Here is a 26,844-nt window from a genome sequence, read left to right on the forward strand (position 1 = left end):
CAGCGTTTTCGGTGCGACAAAGCCAGCCCTGCGGTCACCAACCAGCCTGCCCAGTGGCAGTGTGGTGACTATAGGCAAAACACATGAGTTCACGCCATTTTTGACGCGAACTTGGTGAGGCCTATGTCCAGCAGTGGACTGCAATAGGCTGAAATGATGATGATGATGATTTATTAATAACTTTTTTGTTAAAATACACGCGGACAAAGTCGCGGGCACAGCTATTGTATAATTAAACTATATATGTACTGTGAGTGTATATGTGTGCGTATGTGTGTATATGTATACATGCATATGACAAAATATATATTCGTTTATTGTATAGAAAAAAATACGTGTTCTAATTTTGTAGATAATACAAGTTGTAGTATAATTTTTCTTAATTTCCTGAACCTGTTCGTAAACCGTCATAATACGTCATAATACCAATTTATCGGAGTATCAAGAGGCTTAAACAAGATTTATGAATAACGAACAAATATTTATTTCTAGGCCTAGACAGATAGATACAGACAGACGATTTTCATGCAGAATTGTTTTCCATTTGACTAACATAACCCACAATTTATTATAATTAATTAATTATTAAAATTATAAATATGACGACTTTAAGTTTGAAACAACGTCAACATGATTGACGGTTGGTAATTTTTTTTTTTCAATTTCAATTCAACTCACGTATAAATACTTTTTTGTAATTTTGTGAATTGATAATTATTATACTTATTTAGTTTGAATTATTCGCACTAGTCAATATTTTAGAGTGTTATATATTAATAGTTGTAGGTACTGCTACTGGAGTCGTAATGCAATAAAAGTATCCATAATACAAGAATGCCATGTAAACGACAGTCGACTGTCTAATTTATTTGTAGTTTAATTAATTTTTCATGTAACAACCAAAAAGAAACTATCAAACTTTTAAATTTCATGTATAATTTTCTACACGTTGCTCTAATTTCGGCGGTACTCCCGTAGTACTATTCACTTCAATTTAAATTTGTGTAAAATATATATTTATTCCGATCAAGCATGTTTCAAACATATTTTCACTATCGGTTTTCTTTTCACAAAAATCTACATAAATAATGTATTATATTTTATGAATAATATTTACAAGTAATTGTCCTTATATTTACAAAAAGATTTCAACGTACAATAAAGACAACAAAAAAGATATTGAAGTTCAAAAAAGAAGAACTTAAATAAAAAAGAACTATACTTTTCACCTTTTAAAACACGAAAGGAAAGGAATTTATGACTCCGTCTCAATTTAAATTTTTTATTTAAAAGTAGACAACCACCTGGTGATACTACGTTGAGTTTTAATACTTGTTTAGGTAGTAATACCTACTGCTACGAGATATAACATTCTATAATTACCTTCCGAAAAATTTCTAGCACTCTTCTAATAAAAGTCCTTACTATAAAGTTTTTCAATTATACAATAATGTCTGTAAGTTGCTGATAAAATATATTTTAAATATTATTATTTATTTCTGTAATAATAGTCAAAAAGTTAGGTTATATAAAAATTATACAAATACATATAAATGACTCATATTTTATTCATTGAAAAGGCACCCAGGAAATATGCTGCTTTAAATCTGAAAAAACCCGTCTGGAGATTTACATTAACATTACGGAATATCACAGCTAAATACTGCATTTAATTAGTATTGTGTCCTAGTTGTAAGGTGACTAGAACTCCTGGTAACCGCTTACCATTGGGAGAGCTATATGCTTGTTTGCTGCCCAAAACGTATAAAAATTATGTAATTGAATAATTAAACGAGTTTAAAATCTACCCAATATGGTGTTTTTTAATAAAAAATAATTAAAAAAAAGTAACTATAAAAAAGATCAATATAGTCGGTACCAAAGGCAAAACACAATTCATGCATACACAGTCTGCGTTTATTGGTGCATGCATCACTACGTCGTGAATTTTAATAAAAATCAGTGTGGCAGTAGCGAACGTCGGTTACTATATAGAAACATTTAACTGTAAAAAAAACCTTTTTTTATATTTGTGTACGTTACTGTCTGACTTATTAAAAACTGTAATGAATGTTAATTAAATCCCACTAAAGATTACACTAAGGTCAATCTATAAAAATAAATCATAAAATATGCAAATAGGAAAATCGAGAATTGCGGAAACAGATCGACCATAGTTTTTTTGGATTTCTTTTCTAAAACACTAAGTGTTACAATATACCAAGTAATACTTTGAAGAAAGTAGGGAAAAAAAAGAAAAAATTGCATCCTACGGAAAGAAAATTACGCAGACATTTGAAAAATTAAAGAAAACGTAACGATAACGCTTTTTACAGTTCCAAAAACAGATATTTAACGACATTTGTTAGATTAGCTAATAACTAACAATAATGAAACTAGAATAGGCACTTTATTGTTATAGAAGGAATATAATTTATACATTAATAATAAGTCATAGCATTATTATAACTTCAAAAGGTACAAAATTTTCTAAAAGAAAGAATGTAACGATAAAAGCGTGATATAACACTTTTAAAAAGTTTTCAACGGCACGAAGCTCGCCATTTCACTAGGACAAGGAATACTCTTTTACTGGGTACAATATTATATTTTACTTCGACTAAAGCTCATATACCCACTTAACTCGAATTACTACGTTGCCTCTTGCTTTTATAGTCAAATAAAAATGAACTTTTATTCAACAGAGATGCCTCACGACGTTAGACCTTACGTCCCTGGGTGTGGGGTCATGCGTCGGTACTGGAATGTACTTAGTGGCGGGTATGGTTGCCCGCAAGTTAGCCGGGCCCGGCGTAGCGTTGAGCTTCATCATAGCTGCCATAGCAAGCATTTTTTCTGGTAAGTATTAATAGTATTAAAATTTTACGTGGGCTTAGTTTATACAGCAATTGTCTCTAAATAAGTATATATATGTTAGCCTAATCAAATAAAATTGGTATATTTACTAATTTCACTATTGATTGTATGTAATTATTTTTGTTTATAATTTCAATATAAATATTGATTTAATCAATTTGTGTTGTATTTTTACTAATATTTAATTATTAGAAATGTTTAGTAAATTTAGTGTTTATTTTGACTAAGTATTTGATACTTAGTCAAATTAGTATCCATATTTGGAGAGAGAATGAAAATATAAAAGGGACTGACGACAAGGGACGCAGCGCAGTCTGAGTTCTGTCGCCGTCCGAGGGACAACTCTGAAGTAATTTATTGAATATCATAACTAAGCGGACATTGGTTATATATGTATATTGGTGGTTGAAATAAAAGAATAGAAGAAATTGAGTAGATTGAGTTTTATTTTTACAAGTCAGAAGCGGGATCAACGAGATTTTATCATCTCTAAACGCCCAAGAAAACTTGACATGGAGTCGAATTCATTAAATACTCGTGTTGCTGAAACACCTCGCCGGTCGCGATCAAGGAATAAGCGGAACTATCGCAACGACGAAAAGAGCCGATCAAGAAGTAGAAGTTATGTTTTTCAAGCCAATTATAATCACCAACCTAATAGAGTTACACGTTCTAAGAGCAGAAGCATATGTCTCAACCACGAAGAATATCGACAATACGATTATGAACAAAATAGCGAACCACGTAGCATGAGCGGTGAGCATGAGCGACGCTCTAGCTACGTTTCTGAACACATAGCGAACGAACGATGTAGTGACCGATATAATAGTGAACTACGTAGTATGAGCGGGGAGCATGAGCGACGCTCTAACTACGTTTTTGAATACATACCAGTTTCTCCAGGCGGGGAGCATGAGCAACGCCTGAGGGATAGGGAACGTAGACCGCTTTCTAATTCACCTAACTATTGGGGTGAGGAAAGCGTAAGAGGAGGCAATAACGATGAGCATGAGCAACGTTATTCCAACTCAAACATGCATTCTCGATCCAATAGAGGGAAATTGAGACGCAAACGATTAAACTCAAGAAGTGATTTTTATTATCATCGTCGAGACACTAGAAGACCTGAATGCCACTTACAAACTCATTCAACGGAACCAATACAACAACAACAAAGAAATATTGATAGGTCCGCTTCTCACATCGTTGGTGAATTTATCGAAGCTATGAAGAGCATGGGTCGATCCGGTGCCCACAATATTTCTTCGATGTCTAACGTCATACCTGAATTTGACCCAATGTGTAAAACACAGACAGTATTAAGTTGGCTGACAAAAGTTGAAGAATGTGCAGAAATATACGAATGGGATGAACGTGAAATTATTCATTATGCACTACCGAAGCTTACAGGGCTAGCGAAATCGTGGTATCAGAGCCTACCTAGTGTAAAATATACATGGTCAGAATGGAAAAGTAAATTGATTGAGTCTTTCCCTTGTAGAGAAAACTATGCAGACCTATTAAGTGAAATGCTGGCGCTAAAAGTTAAGTACGGAGAGCCCTTGGAACAATATTACTATGCAAAACTAAACCTGCTCAACAGGTGTGAAATATCAGGAAGAAAGGCTGTTGATTGCATACTGTCGGGCATTGAAGATCGAGCAATAAAATTAGGGGCGCAGGCAGCAGAATTCAGAACACCGGAACTGGTACTAAAATACTTAAAGACAATTAAAGTTGGACAGACTAGGGACCACATCAAAATACAAAACAGAAGTGGAAATGAAGCAAAAATTCAGAAGCATGAGATAGAACAAAGAAAAGCATCCGGATCTGGTTATAATAGGGTAATAAAATGCTTCAACTGCGGCTTAGAAGGGCATCCTAGTTTTAAATGTCCAAAACCAATTGAAAAATGCAGTAACTGCTATAAGATAGGGCATCGTACTGCAGCTTGTCCACTGATAGCTCCAACGAAAGCAATAGAACAATCAAAGGTAAGCGGCGGACACGAAAAACAAATTTTAAGGTTGAACGTTAATAAGAGTCGAAGTGACACGACCAACGACGAAGTAGAAAATGGAACAAGTTTTGAGACAGCAAAGGACAAGTACATTATACCCATTTTGGTAAACGATGTTCCCTTGAATTGTTACGTTGATCTTGGCAGCGAATGTACTATCATACGTAAATCTATTGCTTTGGCTATTGGACTTAAATTAAGTATAGACAGTCTACCATTGATGAGAGGATTGGGAGGTAATCTGGTCGAGCCTAAAGCTAAAACCGTGGCTAAAATTAAAGTTCAAGATATTACTGAAACACTCGAAATGTTTGTAGTAGATGATGACGTAATGAGGTATCCCGTGTTACTTGGCCATTCATTTACGGAACGCCCAGATATCCTTATAACGAAAACCCCTACTCGCTTAATATTTGAAAAAATTACGAAGATATCCAAATTGTTTCTAATATTACAACATGACGTGAACATTGATCCTAATAATATAGAATCAGTGCCTGTAATTTGTGACAATATCTATACGGGCAAAGTATATGTCAATGGTATAGTGAGGGGTGAAAATGGAAAGGAATTCTATCTTCTTCCTGGAGAGTATGACATTTGTGATAGTCGTGGAAATTTATTGATTTTTAATTTATCATATAGAAATTTAGAATTTAATAAAGGGGAACTAATAACCCGTGCTTTGCCCTTAAAATACGCTAAAAATATGTATGCGTTTTCCATGGTGATGAATGATCAAAGCGAAGGAATAGTCAATTGTGGAGACACTATGTCATCTGAGCAAGTAACCGAATTAAAACAATTATTAGGAAAATTCAGCGACTGTTTTTCAAAAGGACTTCAAGATTTAGGATTAACAACGATGGCAGAAATGAAAATCCATTTGAAGGATTGCGAGCCGGTTGTCTATCGACCTTATCGCCTATCACACTCCGAACGGGCACAAGTCCGCGAAATGGTACAAGAAATGTTAGAATCAAACATTATTCAATAATCATCATCACCATATGCTAGTCCAATAGTGCTCGTCAAAAAAAAAACCGGAGAAAAAAGATTGTGTGTCGATTACAGAGCTCTCAATCGAAAAACTATAAAAGATCATTACCCTACGCCACTGATTGAAGATCAGTTGAGTCTGCTTGCGGGACACACATTTTTTACATCGTTAGATCTTGCGTCGGGATATTACCAAATACCGATAGCTGAAGAATCTAGATCAAAAACGGCTTTTGTGACACCCGACGGTCAGTACGAATATACGCGTATGCCCTTTGGGCTCGTTAATGCACCTTCTATGTTTCAGCGTACTATTAATAAAATATTGGCCGATGCAAAGTTGAAATTTGCTGTGATTTACATGGACGATATTCTCATCCCAGCTCATAACTTTGAAGAAGGAATGTCACGCTTACGAGAAGTCTTACAGCTATTACGAATTGGTGGACTCACCTTAAAATTAAACAAATGTAAGTTTTTCTACCAACAGATTGACTTTCTTGGTTTCGAGGTAGGAGTGGACGGTATTCGCCCAGGCATCAGGAAAATAGAAGCTGTAGCCAACTTTCCATCACCTAGTAACCAGCACGAGGTCCGCCAATTCATGGGGCTTGCTAGTTTTTTTCGACGCTTTATCAAAGACTTTGCAACCAAAGCCAGACCTTTAACAGACCTCTTACGTAAGGGTCATAAATGGGAATGGACGTCAACACAAGTGGCAGCATTTGAAACTCTGAAAGAAAATTTAACAAGCCGTCCGGTAATTGCTATTTATGAACCACACGCAGAAACTGAACTACATACAGATGCTTGCAAATTTGGCGTAGCCGGTGTTCTCCTACAAAAGAACAAAGAAGGTATGTTGCGTCCAGTATCATATTTTAGTCGCAAAACAACAGTCGATGAACAAAAATTGCATTCGTTTGAGTTAGAAACATTAGCTGTTATAGCTTCCTTAAACAGATTCCGTGTATATCTCGTTGGTATTCCCTTTAAGATCTATACGGATTGCAATGCTTTACGAACCACTCTAACTAAGCGCGATCTAGTACCGCGCATAGCACGCTGGTGGATTCAATTACAAGAGTTTGATTGCGAAATTGAATATAGAGCAGGGAATAAAATGTCTCACGTTGACGCTCTTAGTCGAAACCCAACCGAACCAGCTACCACCGAAGCACACGTATTGGACGTACTTGATATTGAAACAGACAACTGGCTTAGTACTGCTCAAATGGCTGATGAAGACATACTAGCAATCAAGAATTTGTTGAACGATCCAAATAAGAAAAATACAGTGCAAATCGATAAAAATTTTAAATTAAAAAATGGTCGGGTATATCGTGAAACCGAAGATGGCTTACGTTGGGTTGTTCCGAAAGCGGTACGATGGCAAATCTTAAAAAGAAATCATGACGACATAGGCCATTTTGGATTCGAAAAAACCCTGTCCAGAATAAAATCCACTTATTGGTTTCCCAAGATGAGGAGGTTTGTGAAGAAATATGTGACTGCTTGCTTGGAATGTGCCCACCACAAAACCCCAGGTGGACCTCGAGAAGGGTTTCTTCACCCTATTCCTAAGGTAAATAAACCATTTCACACCATACACGCTGATTATCTCGGACCCTTTGTTCGCAGTAAGCGCGGAAACTGTTACATATTAGTTATCATTGATAGTTTCACTAAGTTCTCGAATATTACTCCCGTACGCAACACTAAAGCTGCAACGACAGTCCGATCAATCAAAGAGCATATAAGTTATTTTGGTACACCCGCAAGACTTATTACCGATCGTGGTTCATGTTTTACTAGTAAGATTTTCAGGAAGTTTATAAAGAATACTGGAATAAAACACGTACTCAATGCCGTGTCTACACCGAGAGCAAATGGTCAAGTTGAGAGGTATAATAGAACAATCTTAGACGCATTATCTACAAAATCTCATGGACAGGACGACCGAACTTGGGACGAATTTCTGTTTGACATACAAATAGGATTAAATACAACAGTGAACAAAACAACCCAGAAGAGCCCGAGTGAACTTTTATTTGGTTTCAATATTACAAACACTTCTGAATCTATTTTAAATGATGTCCTAGAAGATACAAATACGATTGCAACACCCGAAGAAATTAGCGAGATGAGAGAAACGAGTGGCGAATGTATCAAAATTCAACAAGAAAAAGACAAACATCGATTTGATAAAAAAAGGAAATTGACGCAACGTTATAAAGAGGGGGACTTAATTAGGGTAGAAAGAGATATTACTAGTAACAATGGAAAGTCAAAGAAACTCGTGCCTAAATATCAAGGACCATACAGAATTTTAAAAATTTTGCCCAACGATAGATATGTTATAGAAGATACTCCAATTACTAAGAAAAACAATCGCAGGTACGAAACTGTTGTAGCTATCGACAAAATACGCCCATGGCTGAATCTAACTACAGATTTGCACAGCTCAACCGACAACGAGAGTAGCGACAGTAATAACGAAGACTAGCCTAATTATTAAAAGGTACGAGGACGTACCAAAAGTCTGATGGCCGAGTTGTTAGCCTAATCAAATAAAATTGGTATATTTACTAATTTCACTATTGATTGTATGTAATTATTTTTGTTTATAATTTCAATATAAATATTGATTTAATCAATTTGTGTTGTATTTTTACTAATATTTAATTATTAGAAATGTTTAGTAAATTTAGTGTTTATTTTGACTAAGTATTTGATACTTAGTCAAATTAGTATCCATATTTGGAGAGAGAATGAAAATATAAAAGGGACTGACGACAAGGGACGCAGCGCAGTCTGAGTTCTGTCGCCGTCCGAGGGACAACTCTGAAGTAATTTATTGAATATCATAACTAAGCGGACATTGGTTATATATGTATATTGGTGGTTGAAATAAAAGAATAGAAGAAATTGAGTAGATTGAGTTTTATTTTTACATATATATATATATATATATATATATATATATATATATATATATATATACATAAAAAATTAACAGATTTACAGATAAATCATCACTTACTAATTTTATTACCATTAAATTTGCACTAGATATCTTAAATTTTTTCAATGAAAAATACCTGAGTTTATGAATGAAATTAAATAAAAATAAATGTTTATTTTAATGTTCTCAATTACGGTTCACTACTGTTAGAAACTTGGAGATGACAGTTTACGTGGAAACTTTCAAGTGGGTTCTCTCATTTAACATTAAATATAAGAAGAGGTTTCTGTAGACCAAGTGCTGGCCAGCCTAAACGATTCCTCCCGACGAGTCGGTATGTATTTGGACAAAACGAAAGTCATGTTTAACAACCAAAGTTATACCGAGACCGGTATCAGTCGATCGTATCCTTCTCATAGTTGTTCAGGATTATGTCCACCTCTTTTTTATATCACTAGGTCGGCAAACAAGCGTACGGCTCACCTGATGGTAAGAGATTTCCGTAGCTTATAGATGCCAGCAACACCAGAGGCATCGCAAGCGCGTTGCCGACCCAATCCCCAATCCCCCCTGGAGCTCTGGTCAGCTTACTCACCAACAGGAACACAAACCTGCTTGAAAACAGTATTATTTAGCCGTGATCTTCTGTAAGGTCGAGGTACTACCCCAGTCGGGCTGCTCCAGATTTTGAGCAGGAAATTCCTGCTGTGCCCTACCTCAGTAACCTTAGCCACACCACTCAACTAGGCCGAAACAACTTCGAGAAATAAGCTGATAGGCTGGGCAGCGTTTGGCAGGCTTCGTCGAGTCTTCACTTCGAAAATTCTCAACAAAAGTCTTCGAGTAATGCGTCCTGTCTGTTTTTACATACGGTGCCGAGACGTAGACACTGACTAAGGGACTGGTCCACAAGTTTAAAGTCGCTCAACGTGCAGTGGAACGGGCTAGGCTTGGGGTTTCTCTCAAAGATAGGATTAGAAATTAGACTATCTGCGAGAGAACAAAAGTAACCGACATAGTCCACAGAATTAGCAAGTTTAAGTGGCAGTGGGCTAGTCATCTGTGTCGTAGGACTGATGAACGTTGGAGCAGACATGTTCTGGAGTGGAGACCGCGTGTTAGCAAACCCAGTATGAGACAGAAGATCCACGTAAGATTACAAGTGATGGCTGGATGAGGCTTGCGAAAAATTAGGATGCTTGGCGCAAACTTGGGGAAGCCTACGTTCATCAGTGGACTGCTATAGGCTGTTTCTCGAAATATTAAATTATATTTTTACTATTCTTCTATTGTAAGTTCTGTATTTCACTGAATACAAAATTAAAACATTACATGGACAAAAAACTCATTAATTGATTTATAATTCTATTGAACCTGCTTAAATTGCATTGAATAAAATCCTCCTCTTACCCTAAAGTATATTTCTATTAATCACACTGTTAAGATCTAACGAAAAAAATGTGTGTTCCATCACGACGATAATAACACAACTTTATATAAGTGTTAATAATGCCTTTAATATGATTCCCGAATTTGTCGAACTTGAAAACAGTCTTCTAACGTCTGTAATTTGAAATAAATTTAGTTATAATAAATGTTAGACAATATTTTATAGGATATTCTACGTTACTGAAAAAAAGTATTTTTGAAGTAAACCTTTTTTACGCGCGCTTGAGTATGCTCGTGGAATGGGTGACGACGCGACAAGAGCATTACGAAAAGTGTGATCGGGCAAGACGAACTGAAGTTGAGAGCGACTAATAAATTAGTAAAGACAAAAAGAGAGTGAGTTACGTTTCGTAAGTTTTACTTCAGTCGTGTGGTCTAAAGCACATTCGTTTTTTTTATTATATAGTTTTCCCACGTTTTCATTCGACAAACATAATTATTAGATCAATAGTAGCTCATATACATTTCAATTTTATCATTCCATGTTTCAAACACTCCATTCGTAATTAAACACACGAAGGAATAATTATCGTGGCAAACAACAACGGAAAAATTCGACAAAAATGTTTTAAGGTACTTAAAAATGTGAGTAAAAATGTTATCAGTACTGTATAAACTTAAAAACGTTTTATAATAATTGTGTTTGCTGGCAAACAAAAAAAAAAACGAGTCCGATTACATCGACAAGTAATACAAAGTAGGTAGACGAAAAAATAGTCAAGTAAATACGCATTATCAAAGATTAATCCAAAAGTTGTACTCAGATCTCAATGAAATTTAAATGTGACTACAAGATAAACATCGGCTTTCGATTAAATAAAAAATCATCAAAATCGGTACACCCAGTAAAAAGTTATTAAGTATCGTATGTAAGTATTAGTAGATTTCTCTGGCAACCCATCATCTGATCCTGGTTTCCTTATCATGGTATACACACTTAGAATGTCTCCTTTCCAACAAAAAAAGAATTATAAAAATCGGTTCATAAACGACGAAATTATCCCCGAACATACATAAAATAATATATATGTGTGTTGTGTGTGTGTAAATATATATAGGTCGAATTAACTAACCTCCTCCTTTTTTGAAGTCGGTTAAAAAATATCGAAAGTTAATTTGAAAATACACACCTTTTTTTGTTTATACAGTAAGGTGCCGACCTCAAGCGTACGGTCCACCTGATGTTAAGCGATTACCGTAGCCTATAGACGCCTGCAACACTACAAGCATCGCAAGCGGGCTATCGAAATCCAGGAGTCGGTGAATTTCGGTACTCTCTCACCACAGGAACAGAACATTAGTTGAAAGCAGTATTATTTAGTTGTGATCTTTTGTAATATTAATTACTTCCAGATATTGTAGAGCTCTAGTTGACGCGGCTTGTGATCGTGTGCCCTAGTTTTCCTCTTGAACGGTCAATAAATCTTTACAATAAATTACGAGTAATAAAATAGGCGAGAAAAATGGAACCTATTATTCTTATTTCCTGGCTTTTTAAATATTGTGAGTTATAAATATTAAAAGTGCCTATTTTTTTAATACACTTTTTTTACTTCTAGCACTGGTAGTTAAAAAAACCACATGCCAGCATACCATTTACATTTTAAATTTTTATTCTTAATATATTAAAATGGTCTTGTTGTATAGTATTGGACTCAATTTTATTTATATATCTTTTCTTGTACATTTTTAATAAAAAAAGGAAAGATAAAGAAAATTTGTTATTTATTGTAATTGTTGAATTGCGACTATTGTAATACACACAGTAGGTATAAACTTAGCAGTTAATCTCTGAATCTAGAAGTTATTGTACTTACAATTTCAAAATGATCTCTCTATGTTAATATGTGCGTATCAATATTGATTATTTTGTGTCAATATTTTAATTTACCCTATAATTAAAACTATTAACTACGACATAATGTACTTATTTTTTTTTTAATTCCCATTATGAAAGCACAAGTTCCACACGCTGTGTTAACGGGGTGAACAGCCAGCCCCTACTCTCTTCTTTGTTTAAAATTTATACTTTTATATTATTTAATTAACAGAATTTTTTTTTTTTCGAAAGGTTCCTGCTACGCTGAGTTCGGTGTAAGAGTACCGAATACAACGGGATCGGCCTATACCTACTCCTACGTTACTGTCGGAGAGTTTATCGCTTTTGTGATTGGCTGGAATATGATCCTCGAATACTTGGTAAGATTTATTCAAATTGGATTACTAGTATAAAATGTTAAAGTATAATTTGCATGAAATATCATTAACGATTTCAAACGATAAATTCTCATTATCTGAAAGACTTAAATATAAGTCTGAAGTACAAAGAAATTAAAATACTATCTTGTAATTTCTGCACATAGGAATCGAATTGATAAATATTAAAATAATAAACGTGATAAAAATAATATTTGATATAACTAAAACAAATCATAAATCACAAATATAAATCAAATAGGAAATTAGTTCTCACAAATGATGTCCAATAAAATAAATCGCGGCAATAAGTGATAAAAGTTTGACAACTCTCTTTTGGCACATAACTTTTCTGAGCTTGTCACCTTCACATTTATTTAAGTTATTATTTTAATGAAAATTCCTAAGCCTAGTTTACATTACGAAGTTTGTGATTTAGGTGAGATTAATATTAGTAAGATAATTTTTCGCAGAATTTTTCAAATATTTTGAATCTTCGCAATATGAATTAATTACAAAAATAAAATGTATTATTCACATCGGACTATGTCGAGCAAATGCATCATTTCACTAGGGAAGAAGACAATCGTGAATACTGACTTTATATCATCATCAACATTACGTGTGTTTTCTATTAGTAAAAGTTCTTTTGGACCAGTCATAACCCTGTCACAATATCGTCGTGAATAAGAAAACGGTAATTAAATGTCAAGCAAAAATATCATTGTGCACAGATTCAAGTTAATACAGGTCGCAAGATTATTAATAGTGTCAAATGATCGTCATGTTGTTCGCCACGCTTTTTCTATTCTTGATTTTCGACGCTCACCTGGTAGATCACTTAAGCCAAAAAAGGGGTCAAATTCGCAAATAAAGATAAAAGCTGTAATTTCGTATACACCTTCATTTTGATTTTCTATTTGTTGCGTTAAAAGTCTCATAAGATCTCTTGTCTGCGTTTAAGGTCAAAAATCATGAAAATCAGTTTCTCGCAACTCCTATAACAAATAATAATTAAAACAAATACTTCATTATTTCTCTACTTAAATTCTATATGACTCATTGTGAATATAACCTGCATGTGACTGGACTATATAGGATGAACATGGGTTACAGGAGCATAAAATATCAAAATTTTGCAAAAAGTAAATTACATTTCATTTAATAACTCTAAATATTAAGCGATTTTAAATGTTTTTCAAGTCCCCTAAAGTAGACACTACTCTTATGTTACAAAATTACATTTTAATAAGTAATAAATATGATTTTTTTTATCCTGAAACAAAATTCCTGACTGATTACAAAAATTATTATGCTAATATTTTAATAATTAGACACTAAATTGCTTGTTTTATAAATCTAATAATTATTTACAATAAACACAGATCGGAACAAGCGCCTGCGCCCGCGCACTGAGTGCCTGCTTCGACTCCTTGTGCGACGGCGCGATCAGCAATTATTTTTCCGACAAAATTGGCACTATCTATGGTAAGTAACTCAATAATTTTATCTGCTATCGTTCTCTATCTTTCATAAGTACAGTTAACTACGGAAGCTTTTTTTATACTTACTTTCTAAAACTTTTAGTAATAAACGCCTTAAATGTAACGATTAACCATGTTTAACAATGTAATCTGTATTAGGGACCAAAATCACATGCACGTGTACAACACAAATAACTAAAACAGATTTGACATTACTTCGATCTATACAAATGTTAAAAAAGGAGTAGAAAAGTAAACAGTGGTACTTTGGTTTTAAATTAAGATCCTAAAAATGGAATACAATCACGATTCAGCCTTCGAAGGATTGGAGCTTCATCCACCTCGCTACTCCATTACGAGTTAGCGAATAATATATCCCTACTATGAGGAACGATCGTTATCAGGTGTAGATGATAACAGCTGGGATCAGTAGATTAACGTACTCTCCGAGGCACGTTGTGGAGAGCCACAAGGTCAGACACTCTGACCGGAAAGAAATATCGGGAATCAACCTGCAAACCGGCGGTGTATAAGCGCGTACATGACATACACACCGCTACCTACTATAGAGTAGAGCAGTTATTGTAAATGAAATACCATTGCCATTAAATTCTTGTAATATTGAATAGCCATGGCTTAATATTCAGTATAAAGAAATATACATAACAAAGACCACGCCAACCCACGCGACGTTTTATGACGCTTACTTTCTTGAAGGACATTTTGTTAAATTTATAAATGGTGTATGATATATAGGCAATTGTTAAAAGAGCAACTATTGCGCGTTTCGCCGGTTTTTCTCAACAGAATCTATTTGCAAATTTAGTAGTACGTATCGTCTTATAATATTATACAATGCCAATTAAAAAATGTTTATAAAACTTACTCGAATAAAATGTTTGATTTAATTTAAATCAAATCAAACATCAATTGATGTAGATGTACAATACAAGAATGCATAAGGCATGTAGTAGTTTCAAATTAAAATGGAAATGTACAATGCACATCAACTTGCAATGATCTCGTGCATCTTCTCGTCCAATAAAAGTGTTATCAGAATCAGAAAAATATGCGCGTAGAAATTACTGGAATTTCTTTTACGTGGGTGAGAGAGAATCTTTTTCTTACATTGGTTCTAAAAGTATTTGTAGATACCATTATGGTCAATAGCTTCTTAGCTAAAATCTATCAAAACGTTTAGTTTACAGAACGTACCAATGTAAATTAATATAATCTAATACCTTTAAATGAGCAATTCTAGTGTATATATCTTATAAAATACTATAACTATAACTAAAATCGTGACATGAGAATTATATATATATATAAAATTCTCGTGTCACAATGTTAGTTAAAATATTCCTCCGAAACGACTGGACCAATTTTCATAACCCTAAGTCACATGGGGGTTTGGATATTAAGGGAGTTATTAACATATATGGCAAAACAACGTTTGCGGGGTCAGCTAGTATATGTATATATAATATGTAAAGGAATCTGAATCTCGGAAACTGCTCCAATGATTTTTATGAAATTTAGTATACAGGGGTTTCGGGGGTGATAAATCGATGTAGCTAGGATTGATTTTTAGAAAATGACGTTTTATCCATGTTTACAAGCAATGAAAAATTGCTACAATATCAATAGAATAAAGATAAATTTCACACGCTTGTATATAGATAAAATAGCTCAGGTGGGAAATCTGGTAGTCCCGAAACGAAAAGAGCTCGGTTCAAATCCATCATGTCTCCAGATCGTTTTTTATTGAATTGACAAGTCGAATATTTTTTATTATTATGTCGGTAAGGTCGAAAAAATGTAATTCGTATTTATATATGATTTCCTAAAAACACAATTTACTAATAAAATACCGAGCTAAGCTCGGTCATCTAGGTACTCAGGAATATAATATCATTTAATTGTTTATTATATATCTTTCACTTAATTAACATTGTGTTTGCATACCTGAGAGCCAGAGAGCTGTAAATATATTTTCAATATGGAAATTTTATAAAAAGAATACAGTAACAAACGAAATAGCTTCGCCGTGTAGTTTTCCGCGTCGTTATGAAAAAACGGATGCAATGGATTTATGAGTATTGCCCGCTAGGTGCAGTTCGCTGTATAAAGGATATTTATTTATTGTAACATATTTAACGCTTATGGAAATATACCGCAAATTCGTAATAATAACATCGCCAGAACGTGCAAGAATATTTAACGACCAAGGTTATAATTTTTGTTAGGTATATACCGTTTGTTTTCTCTTATATTTTACAGTAAAATATCTCAATATGAAACTAAGATTATATTAAAGCTAAAGAATATATTTAATAAAGTCGCGGAATATGCGTAGGATTACAAATAAGCTGCATACAGTTTGTGATAACCGTTTACAAGACTTAGGGTATGTTTCACCTCCTATGGCTAAAGTCTCTAACAGACTATCAAAATATTATGTGCCAGATATTTAAAAACTTTTTGTTTCATAATTTAGGATTAGAAACATCTGATAGGTGAAGTGAATTTTATTAAACTGAAATAGCTTTTTACGTACTGCGAAGCAAAGGTAGTTTCTCCGTAACTGTTCTCCGTTGCGAAAAAAAAAACCATATCAAAATGTACAAAACATTTTGTCGAAATTCAACTATATCCACCATCAATGCACTAGTGAAATTGGCCATCCAGTGTCAGTAGTAATAGGAGAGTATTGTGTTGCAAACTATTGCATGTAATTTTAGTCGTAATTAAAACTTGGCAAACGATAACGAAACGAAACGAACGACATTTTTTTTAAATACTCATTCGTATTATTTCCTACAACATTATATAGTTTATTTAAACTTTAATGTCACTAGTAAAGAATTTACGAGATAGAATAATACGGTCCCTGTACCCCTAAGCTAATTTTTTTCTAAGTCAGCCTCCATACTGTACTAAAAATAGAGATTCCACAAAGTATAGATCTCGTCGCACCTTGAAGGTTGAAAATAGATAGTTTATATGTGAGTATATTGTTTTCGCTTTCAATTCCTATATATTCGTTCGTTTTCTCTTGAATTCTTTATGTCTAAACGGAAACGAAATACAATGTAGTTTGAGTGAAATTGACTAAGAATGGCAGCTAATGTATAAGAATAAACTATACTTGAAATCTACCATACTTTTCCTTGCAAATTTTATCAATTTAATTTGCATACTTAACATACTTGTTAACTTTTTAACTACTAACTTGAGGTAGGGCACAGCAGGAATTTCCTGGTCAAAATATAGAGCAGCCCGACTAAGGAAGTACTTCGACCTTACAGAAGATCACAGCTAAATAATACTGTTTTCAAGCAGTATTGTGTTCCTGTTTGGGGATTGGGGATTGAGGATTTGGTCGGCAACGCGCTTGCTATGCTTCTGGTGTTGCAGGCATCTATAAGCTACGGTAATCTCTTACCATCAGGTGAGCCGTACGCTTGTTTGCCGACCTAGTGATATAAGAAAAAACTTTCATGTTGCGTACATACATATTAACAAATTATTATCGAATATTAGAGTAATGCTGTAAATACTCGGCGTATACTGTTTGCTATGTGACGTACTAACGCAACCACAACGAATCCCCTCTTATAAAATGAAATAATTTTATCATAGTACAATATTAAACAAAATTTTATCACAAACAGGTTGACTGACGTATAGTATTTAGGTTGGATATAAATCAGAGTGACATATTCTATTAAACGAGCAATTCTTGTATATATATAGAATCTGAATCTCGGAAACGGCTCCAACGATTTTCATGAAATTTAGTATGCAGGGAATTTCGGGAGAGATAAATAAAACTAGCTAGGATTCGTTTTTAGAAAATGTCGTTTTATCCCAATTTTTAGACAATGAAAAAATATTGTTAGAATACGAAGGTAAATTTCGTAAATTTCAGTAAAGTTGTAATAGCTCACGCGATCGACCGAAAAGACCATTGTTCAAATCCTCGATCGATTATTATTTTTCTTTTTTTTTTTCTAATTGCACTCGTTATTTTTTATTTTATAATGTATGTAAAATCGAAAAATGTTATTTATATTTTATCATTATTATTTTTTTGTTTTTGATTTTTATATTTATTTTTATGTTAGTTTTCATTGGCGGTAAAAAAAAAATATTATTCATATTTTATAAATATGTAATTCATATTTAAATATCATTTCGCATCACACAATTTTCTAAAAATACCGAGCTAAGTTCGGTCACCCATTTACTCTAAATATTAAGAAATTAATAAAATTAGTTTTTCCTTGTTTATTCATGTGAAAGTTTTATTGGCTTCACACTTCGTTATATTAGATGGCGCTTGTCTATCAGATAAACAAATTAGTAATTAGCTTTACAGCCTTTTAGCTACTAATTATAAACGTTTTAAAACAAACTACCCAGAAATTGGGTTGACAGTTTAGTTAATTGTATGGTAGGAATCTGAACTAGAGATGAACTTTGAAGCTAAAATATATATTATTTATCATTTATATTGTCTTTTATTTTATTATTTATTATTTATATTATTTTTATTATAATTATTATTATTCTTTAACTATTACTCTATGTTAATTTTTTTTAATTATAATAAATGTATAACCGATTATTTGTGTAGTTTAATTGCATATTTTTGTATCTTTTATACTTTAGTATTATTACTCTAGAAATACAGTGCACTGTTAAACTGTTACTTGTTTTTGCTGCACTGTTTATCACATAAATTATGTTTTTTTCTGTAAATAAATAATATATACGTATATATAGCCTGGCTAGGAATTTAGCCATTCAGCCAACTTTATCGCGATTTATTTGTAACAGTACCTGGGTGACCGAGCTCAACTCGGTATTTTTAGTAAATCGTGAAGGATTAGTAGGAGAGAGAGTTAAAATGATTCGCTGCCGGTTTGGATGAAGTATTTTTTAACCGACTTCAAAAATGGAGGAGGTTAGTCAATTCGACCGTATATATTTATATAATGTATGTTCGGGGATAACTTCGTCGTTTATTAAAAGTTTTTGATAATTCTTTTTTTGTTGGAAAGGAGATATCCCTGGTGTGGTACCATGATAAGGAAAGCAGGATCTGATAATGGGATTCCAGAGGAAGCGAGGGAAACTCTCGAAAATCCGCATAACTTTTTACTGGGTGTACCAATTTTGATGATTTTTAACTTAATCGAAAGCCGATGTTTATTATGTGGTCACATTTCATCGAGATCTGATTACAACTTTTGGAGTAATCTTTGATAACGCATATTTCTTGACTATTTTTTCGTATACCTACGTTGTATTACTTGTCGATATAATTGAAGTCGGTTTTTTTATCGTTTGCCTGCAAACACAATTAATTAAAAATTGATACAAATTACACAATTACAAGATTGGGAGTAATTGCTTCTAAAAACTGATATGCGCTCTAACAAATCGTATTTTTTGGAAATCATATTTAAATACGAATTACATATTTATAAAATATGAATATTTTTTTAAGGACAATAATAAAAAATATAAATAAATATAAAAAATAAAAAATAATTAAAAAATAATAATGATAAAATATGAATAATATATTTCGATTTTACCGACATAATAATAAAAAATAAGAACTGCCTATTTAAATAAAAAATAACGAGTGCAGTTAGAAAAAAAAGGAAAAAATACTTGATCAGGATCATGACATGGGATTGAACCATGATCTTCTCAGTTGATCCCGACCGGCCGATTTCTCACCGAGCTATTACAACTTTATTGACTAACGATATTTTTTCACTCCCTAAAAACAGGGATAAAATGACATTTTCTAAAACTGAATCCTAGCTAGATGGATTTATCTCCCCCGAAACCTCCTATATACTAAATTTTATGATAATCGTTGAATTCGTTTCCGAGATATATACATACTCGTATATACAAGAATTGCTCGTTTAATAATATAAGATATTAAAGAAAATAATTACTTAATTTTTATCCACACGCATATGATATGATATGATAGTTATACGGATAATTAGAGTCGTTGTGGTGATGATACATATACTCATCATCATCAGATAGTCTTCTAGATATTTTAAATTATTTATTAATTAATGTATTTCTTAAAAAAGAAACCAAGACTATTTTTTATCTATCAACCATTTCATTACAAAGTAGCACACCTCTGATACTTTTTCTGGCCAGCAGTAAAATCTTTACAGTATTAAAAATGACTAAGAAGTTTTTTTGACAGTACAGTTCATCAACTTACGAATCTAAAGTTGTATATATATTTTCGTATAATTATATCTATCAATACCTGTCATATTAATTTTTGAGTTTACTCTGAAAATGGTGTTCAGTGAGAGTTCTATCCGTATTGCATAAATATTGTGCATTCACAGAAAGTTCACCTCCCTACACTTTTGAACCACTTCAGCTGTTGAAACTTATACTTTCGCTTTTCTTTTAAAAGAGCTGTGGTAGTAAACTAAAGTTCACTGAAAAAAACAACCAAGATAAATGAAACGAATTAAGTCGTAAGTAAACAAAATGAATATTGGTTGATCTTGCACAAAAATATGTGAATATTATTTCCAAAACCAGTGATGACCGAAAGTAAATAGTTTTTATTGGGAATTTGGTTCATTTTAAGTTGTGGTGCTTTATAATAGTACAAACACTGGTTTATTTCTTATAATATCTAAAATATGAAACTTCTTTTGTCTAAAAGGAAATCAAAAAGGTCAAAACTGACAATTTTAGAAGTAGGATGTACTAAAATCACATTAAACTATTGTTTAATTGTCTTAGTGTTTAAGTTAAGTAATCCAATAATGATCGATAACGAAGTCTAAAACAGTAATGCGAACTCCATTAGGCTTTTACAAGACGCAAAATGTTTTGTACAAAAAAAATGTACATGGTTTTATCTCAGTCTAAAATTATTTTTAATGACTCTGTCATAAAAATATGCACAGAATATTATAACTGCGTCACTACAGCACAATCAGCAAAGAGTTCCGGTTCAGGAGCAGCCGGAAGTCGCCTCTGGCTACTTTATTTGCACGACAATTTTGCACAGATTATTTTAAAAAATCTAATATTCAAAAATTTTGGTGTCATGGCATTTGTTACAAAACTCCTCGAAACGGCTTGGCCGATTTTTTTTGTATACATTTGGAGGACTGAGAATAGGTCATAGGCTATTTTTTATACTCCTAGAAAATAATGGTCTCCCTATCCATATGGCAGAACAACGTTTGCCCGATCGGCTAGTATTTTAATAAAAATAATAATGTTTTAATGTATTTCTTAGAATTTCTTTAAGATTCATTGAATCGCAACGTGCTTAATAATAATATGTGTGTCTATATCAACATAAATCTATAATATAAAAATGAGTCGCTGAATGTGTTGCTAAGCGCAAAACTCGAGAACGGTTGGACCGATTTCGCTAATTCTTTTTTTAAAATATTCCTTGAAGTACGAGGATGGTTCTTACGGAGAGAAAAATTTAAAAAAAAATAAATAAAATTAAAGAATCGACTGTTAGGCGATACGAAGTTCGCGGGGTCAGCTAGTGATATTATAAAGAAGAAAGATTATTGTTTTTCTGTTTATAATAAATAAATAAGCTTAAAAACAAATGGACCGATTTTAAAAATTCTTTGATCAGAAAAATTCTTTGTCATCACTAAGTGACATTAGCCACATTTTAATTGGATACAACTGAACAGCCAAAATTATAAGTCTTTTGATTCTATGTTTTAAAAATTATATTTTAAATACGTTAATATTGTTCCACAAAATATCAAAATATTATTTGAACTGAAATCCAAACATGGAGAAGGGTGAACTATAATTTTAACTGAGTAATATTAGTTATCACAAAGATATATCGAATAATAATAAAATTTTCATCCGTTATGAACGCGTTTAAGTTAAAAACAGGTCTTTACAGTAAGATAATTATATACAATATGAATAATTTATGTATTTAAAAAAGGAGGCTTAAATTACTTATTCCGAACGTTAAATCTTAATTTATTTTAACCGACGAAGAGTTTTATTTTGGCTATTTTTATTTTTATAGTATTTTTATTGCAAATACTTTTACCACACTTAGATAAATATTTACATAAATATACTCTGATTAATGTTGAATGAAAAATTTGAAATTCGTAAGCCGGATTCTGGCTAATATCCAAGCTGGATAATTATGTTTTAAAAAGCCAGTATGTAGATAAGAATTTTTTACATATATATAGTAGTAACTATATCCGAACTAGAGACGAGCTTTACTTATCTACTTAATGGATAAAAATTATTTAACACTAACTGTGCTCGCGACTTCGTCGGCGTTTTGGGTATTTACATTTTCAACGCGATTCTTTAAATTATTATATTTTTTTATTTATGAACCCATTGACATGAAACAAAAACTAAATTTTAAGTGAAACTTATCACAATATATTAGTGAAAACACTTAAATAAGCCATTTCTGAGATTAACGTGCACAAACGCACGGATACACAGACAAAATTCTAACAATCATTCTTATGGGTGCTATTTGCGTTAACAAAGATCCCAATAATATTTTTTTCTCATATATCTTTCATGTACAGACAGCCATCTGTTACATTTTTATTATATGATGAGATTTGTCGATGCTAGTTTACTTAGGTTATGTCTTTCACTAAAATAAAGCTAAGTTGTCGTCTTAATTTACTTCACAATAAGCGTTACGAAACATTCTTGTATTGATTCTAAAAATCAATAAAGCTTAGCTCATTAAAATATAAATCGTAATACGTTAACACCGTTTCACTTTTGTAGAATCTAAACTACAAATAATAACCTTTCAAACCTTATAATAAACATTTTACTTTAAAAGTTATGAAGCTTAAGTATTGCGATTGTCATTTTAAAAGTTCTGATAACTGGGCAATACAGATGACGGTCATGGGTGAAAATTGACTGTGGCTTAATTTCATTTATTTTTCTTCTTAGGCTCAGACATGACAAACCGATAAGTTAGCAACACACTCACTCACGTTATCTTGTTAGTGCATTTTAAAAAAATACGTATTTTTTATGAACGCAAATTAAATTATGCGTGTTTTTATAAATAAATTATGTGTGTGATAATGTCAAGAAAATTAATATTACACTCAACGGCACAATAATGAACACAATGAACACACGTCAAATGAAACGTGTAAACGTGAAGTCACTCGCAATCAGGCTATCCTCGAACACAATACAGCCGCCAACCACTACAGCCACTTAATAATCATGTGTTCTATACACTTAACCTTCCTTCAATAGTGATGATAGTTCTATACGAAATCTAATGGTACACGAATTATATTACATTACCTATACAACCTACATATGTTTGAGCTAAGCCAAAACTTGCTATTTTTGCATGGATAAAATTTACTTTCAAAGAAAAAAAAAAGAAGTAGCTTCAACTTCGTCGCTGAACACTCGTCTGTTCCTAAGATCAAGGCAACTTAATGTCTATGTTATATAGGTCACGGCCGACTTATCGAGATACATTTTTTTTTATTCCCACATAAAGGTCAAAAATATATAATTAAGAATACAAACATATATAATTATATACATACATAAATATAACTCAAACGGGTAGTCAAGGCAAATATCTATACAAAAAAAAAAAAAAAACAGATATAAATTTAGAATATTTTCATTTTTTTATTTATAGCTTATTCTAATTATCTTAAATACAAAAATAAGCAAAACCTTTGTAGTCAACGATAATATTTTATTAGTAATATTATAAACTTTCTACATTTATGTGGGTTTCTTATTAAAATCATAAGAGTACTATAGAAGAGAGTAAGAAGAAAAAGGGAAAGAATAAAGAAATATTAGGCCAGTATAGGATTTATCTAGATCAAACGTCTGAATTACGACCGACACTCGGATGTATATAACTGATGTTGTGACATTAACTTCTCTATGAGATTAGTTAACCGTCAGTTATGTTGTATAGACTTATTAAAGCAAAATATGAGTTAAATTGCTTTCGAACTATCTCAAATCATTTATAGTCGTATGGTTTAATAAATATAGGCTAATTATCAATATAACTGTATATCGCGTGATATATATCTAAGATAGGGAAGCGTGGTATAAAATAAGTCGGGGACAAAGTTTTTTCGTATTTTCTGGTAAAAAGTTGCTATTAAATCTTTTTGGTTTTATTATTTGTAACTGACTTGAACAGGTGATATTTTAAAAATGAAATTAAAAAGTAAAAAACGCTTTCCCGCTATTTTTCGTTTGTTTTCTGATAGAAAAAAGGCGGCAAAAAAATGTTTTGACGTTTATGGGCCTAATGCAATGTCAGTAAGAGTAGCACAAAATTATTTTAAGCGTTTTCAGTCCAAAAATTCTGAATGCATTTCGCTCTGGTTGCCCAGTTACGAATAAACGAGACGACATTATTAAAAAAGTGGAGCTAGATCGACATTTGAGTAGTTACGATATATTAGCTCAAGATCTTGAGAGAAGAGGCCGCCGACGAGGCCTTTCTCCGCAGGCGACGAACGGGGATGCGTAGGAGGCGCTACTTAATGCGACTCCAGTGACGCCCCTGGGCCCGTGTCGGGCCGGGATGGGAACCCGGTCCTGTTAGACACGGCATTGTCGGGATTGTTCCAGAGGTAAGCCCGACAGTCCCCATAGAGGAGAAGTCTGACCTTTTCGCCGAGGCCAGTCTATCGCTGGAGGGATCCTGTTGCATGTAGATCCGGGACCCTCCAATTAAAGCGGGTGAAGGCACCCGCAAGGGTTTGGTCGGTATTGCACCCTCAAGTGCTGAAGTCAACATACGGTCTAGGACTGCCTACCCGGGCGTCCTGAATATCACCCGTAAATGGGTTCCAAAAAAGATCTGAAAATTGATTATAAAACAGTTTTGACCCATTTGAAAAAGGCTAATAATAAAGTTCGATGTATAAGCAGGAAATTCAGAACAAGTGGCCAGAATTAATCTACAGAAAAGGTGTGGCCTTTCATCACGACAACGCACTACCACATACGTCTTTAACTAATCAACAAAAATTGAGAGAGTTTGATTGAGAAAGCTTAATGCATCTACCATATAGCCCCGATTTTTAACCATCATATATCTATCTGTTTTGGTCTCTTTAGAATTTTTTGAGGTAGTGTAAAGTTATCAAGAGAAGACTGTCAAAAATACTTGTCGCGGTTTTTTAACGAGAAGTCCCTAAATTTCAACAGCAACGGAACTCTATCACTACCTATGATGAGAGAGTTATTTTTCGAAAGTTTATTTCAATCTGTGTTCTAAAGCACATTCGTGTTTTTATATATATGTTTTCTACACTTTTTTATACTAGACGTCTATTTTCAAATCATCATTATTCCAGCCTATTGCAGTCCACTGCTGGACATAGGCCTCCACAAGTTCGCGCCAAAAACTCATGTGTATTGCCCATAGTCACCACGCTAGGCAGGCGGGTTGGTGACCGCAGGGCTGGCTTTGTCGCACTGAAGACGCTGCTGTCCGTCTTCGGCGTGTGTGTTTCAAAGCCAGCGGTTAGATTTTTATCCCGCCATCGGTCGGCTTCTTAAGTTCCAAGGTGGTAGTGGAACCTAGTTATCCCTTACTCGCCTCTTACGACACCCACTGGAAGAGAGGGGGTGGCTATATTCTTTGGTGCCGTAGCCACACAGCACTATTTCAAATAAGCAAGCTAAATATTTTTTCTAAATATCAATATTATGATAAATTGTTCGTTGACGTTATATACGCTATAATTATTTTTACCTTGTTAAAGAGTACTATTCGAATTCTTTTTATAATACCTAGGTATATCAATAAAATAAGTAGCCAATAACAAATTGCGAAATTAAACTTGAATCAATTTTATATAACGCCGAATTCTATACGTTCAAGACTGTATCGACGTATTAAGATTTTACCTTACGAAGGTGTGGAGTAAATATACTCCCGTTATCTACGATAAATTGATTAAATATACGTTTTAGATTTTCAATTAACTTTTACAAATACGTATAATGTCATACAAAATGTTTGTCATAGTACGCTTTTGGAAAAGGTAATTTATACGAATTATTTGTGAACGTATCATTATAGAAATGTTACATTAGCTGTTAAGGAGTTGTGAACAATGAAAAGGATAAGAAAACATAATTTTTCTTATATAAAAATTATAGCTTTAACCTTAAAATTTCCTTAAAATTAAATGTAACAAAAATAAAAAAACTCATGAAACGTATGTATAAACGTATTTGTGACATTTGAGTATCATATACAATTATCATAATGGGTATTATTATCTGAAGGATTAGATGAGATTAGTGTTGAACTACCCACATTACGCTTCGTATTGCAATCGTTTTCCAAATAATAATTAATTCATATCTTGCGTAGACTACGTATACATTAGTCTACATACATATACTAGCTGACCCAGCTACGAGTTGCTGTGGCTGAGTAATTATAATACATTGAATCAATTTTTGTCATTATAATATTATAATTATGAAAATGTATGTAAATTCTGTATTCAAACACGCCCTCTATAATCTAGAAATAGTAAAACGACTCCATCTACCGGATATGTGTACAACTTAGATGCCAAACCAATAACAAATATTGAGATCAATAATTGAGATATAAACTACCCTATCTCTCAAGTTGGGCTAAATTACAGATGCTTACAAAATTTGATGAAAATTGGTTTAGAGTTTCGGACTCCTTACGAAGTCTTAAAAACCGCTGGATGCATTAAGATTAAATTACTAGCTTACTCGTATAGCGAGTAGCCGTC

The 26,844-nt window shown here is 33.0% G+C and overlaps 1 protein-coding gene across 1 annotated transcript in view; it reads left to right on the forward strand.

The window, feature by feature from the left end:
* Positions 1–1,450: 1,450 nt before the first annotated feature.
* The window catches only part of LOC123668786 (probable cationic amino acid transporter), a gene marked incomplete at its 3' end in the record, with an annotated part of 63,749 nt that continues 38,355 nt past the window's right edge, over positions 1,451–26,844 (forward strand). The window contains exons 1-4 of the mRNA XM_045602479.1: positions 1,451–1,456; positions 2,706–2,859; positions 12,385–12,512; positions 13,895–13,997. Of these exons, the coding sequence (XP_045458435.1) occupies positions 1,451–1,456; positions 2,706–2,859; positions 12,385–12,512; positions 13,895–13,997 (391 nt within the window). The remainder of the gene's footprint in view (positions 1,457–2,705; positions 2,860–12,384; positions 12,513–13,894; positions 13,998–26,844) is intronic.

This window comes from Melitaea cinxia, chromosome Z, assembly GCF_905220565.1.
Source record: "Melitaea cinxia chromosome Z, ilMelCinx1.1, whole genome shotgun sequence".
NCBI lineage: Eukaryota > Metazoa > Arthropoda > Insecta > Lepidoptera > Nymphalidae > Melitaea > Melitaea cinxia.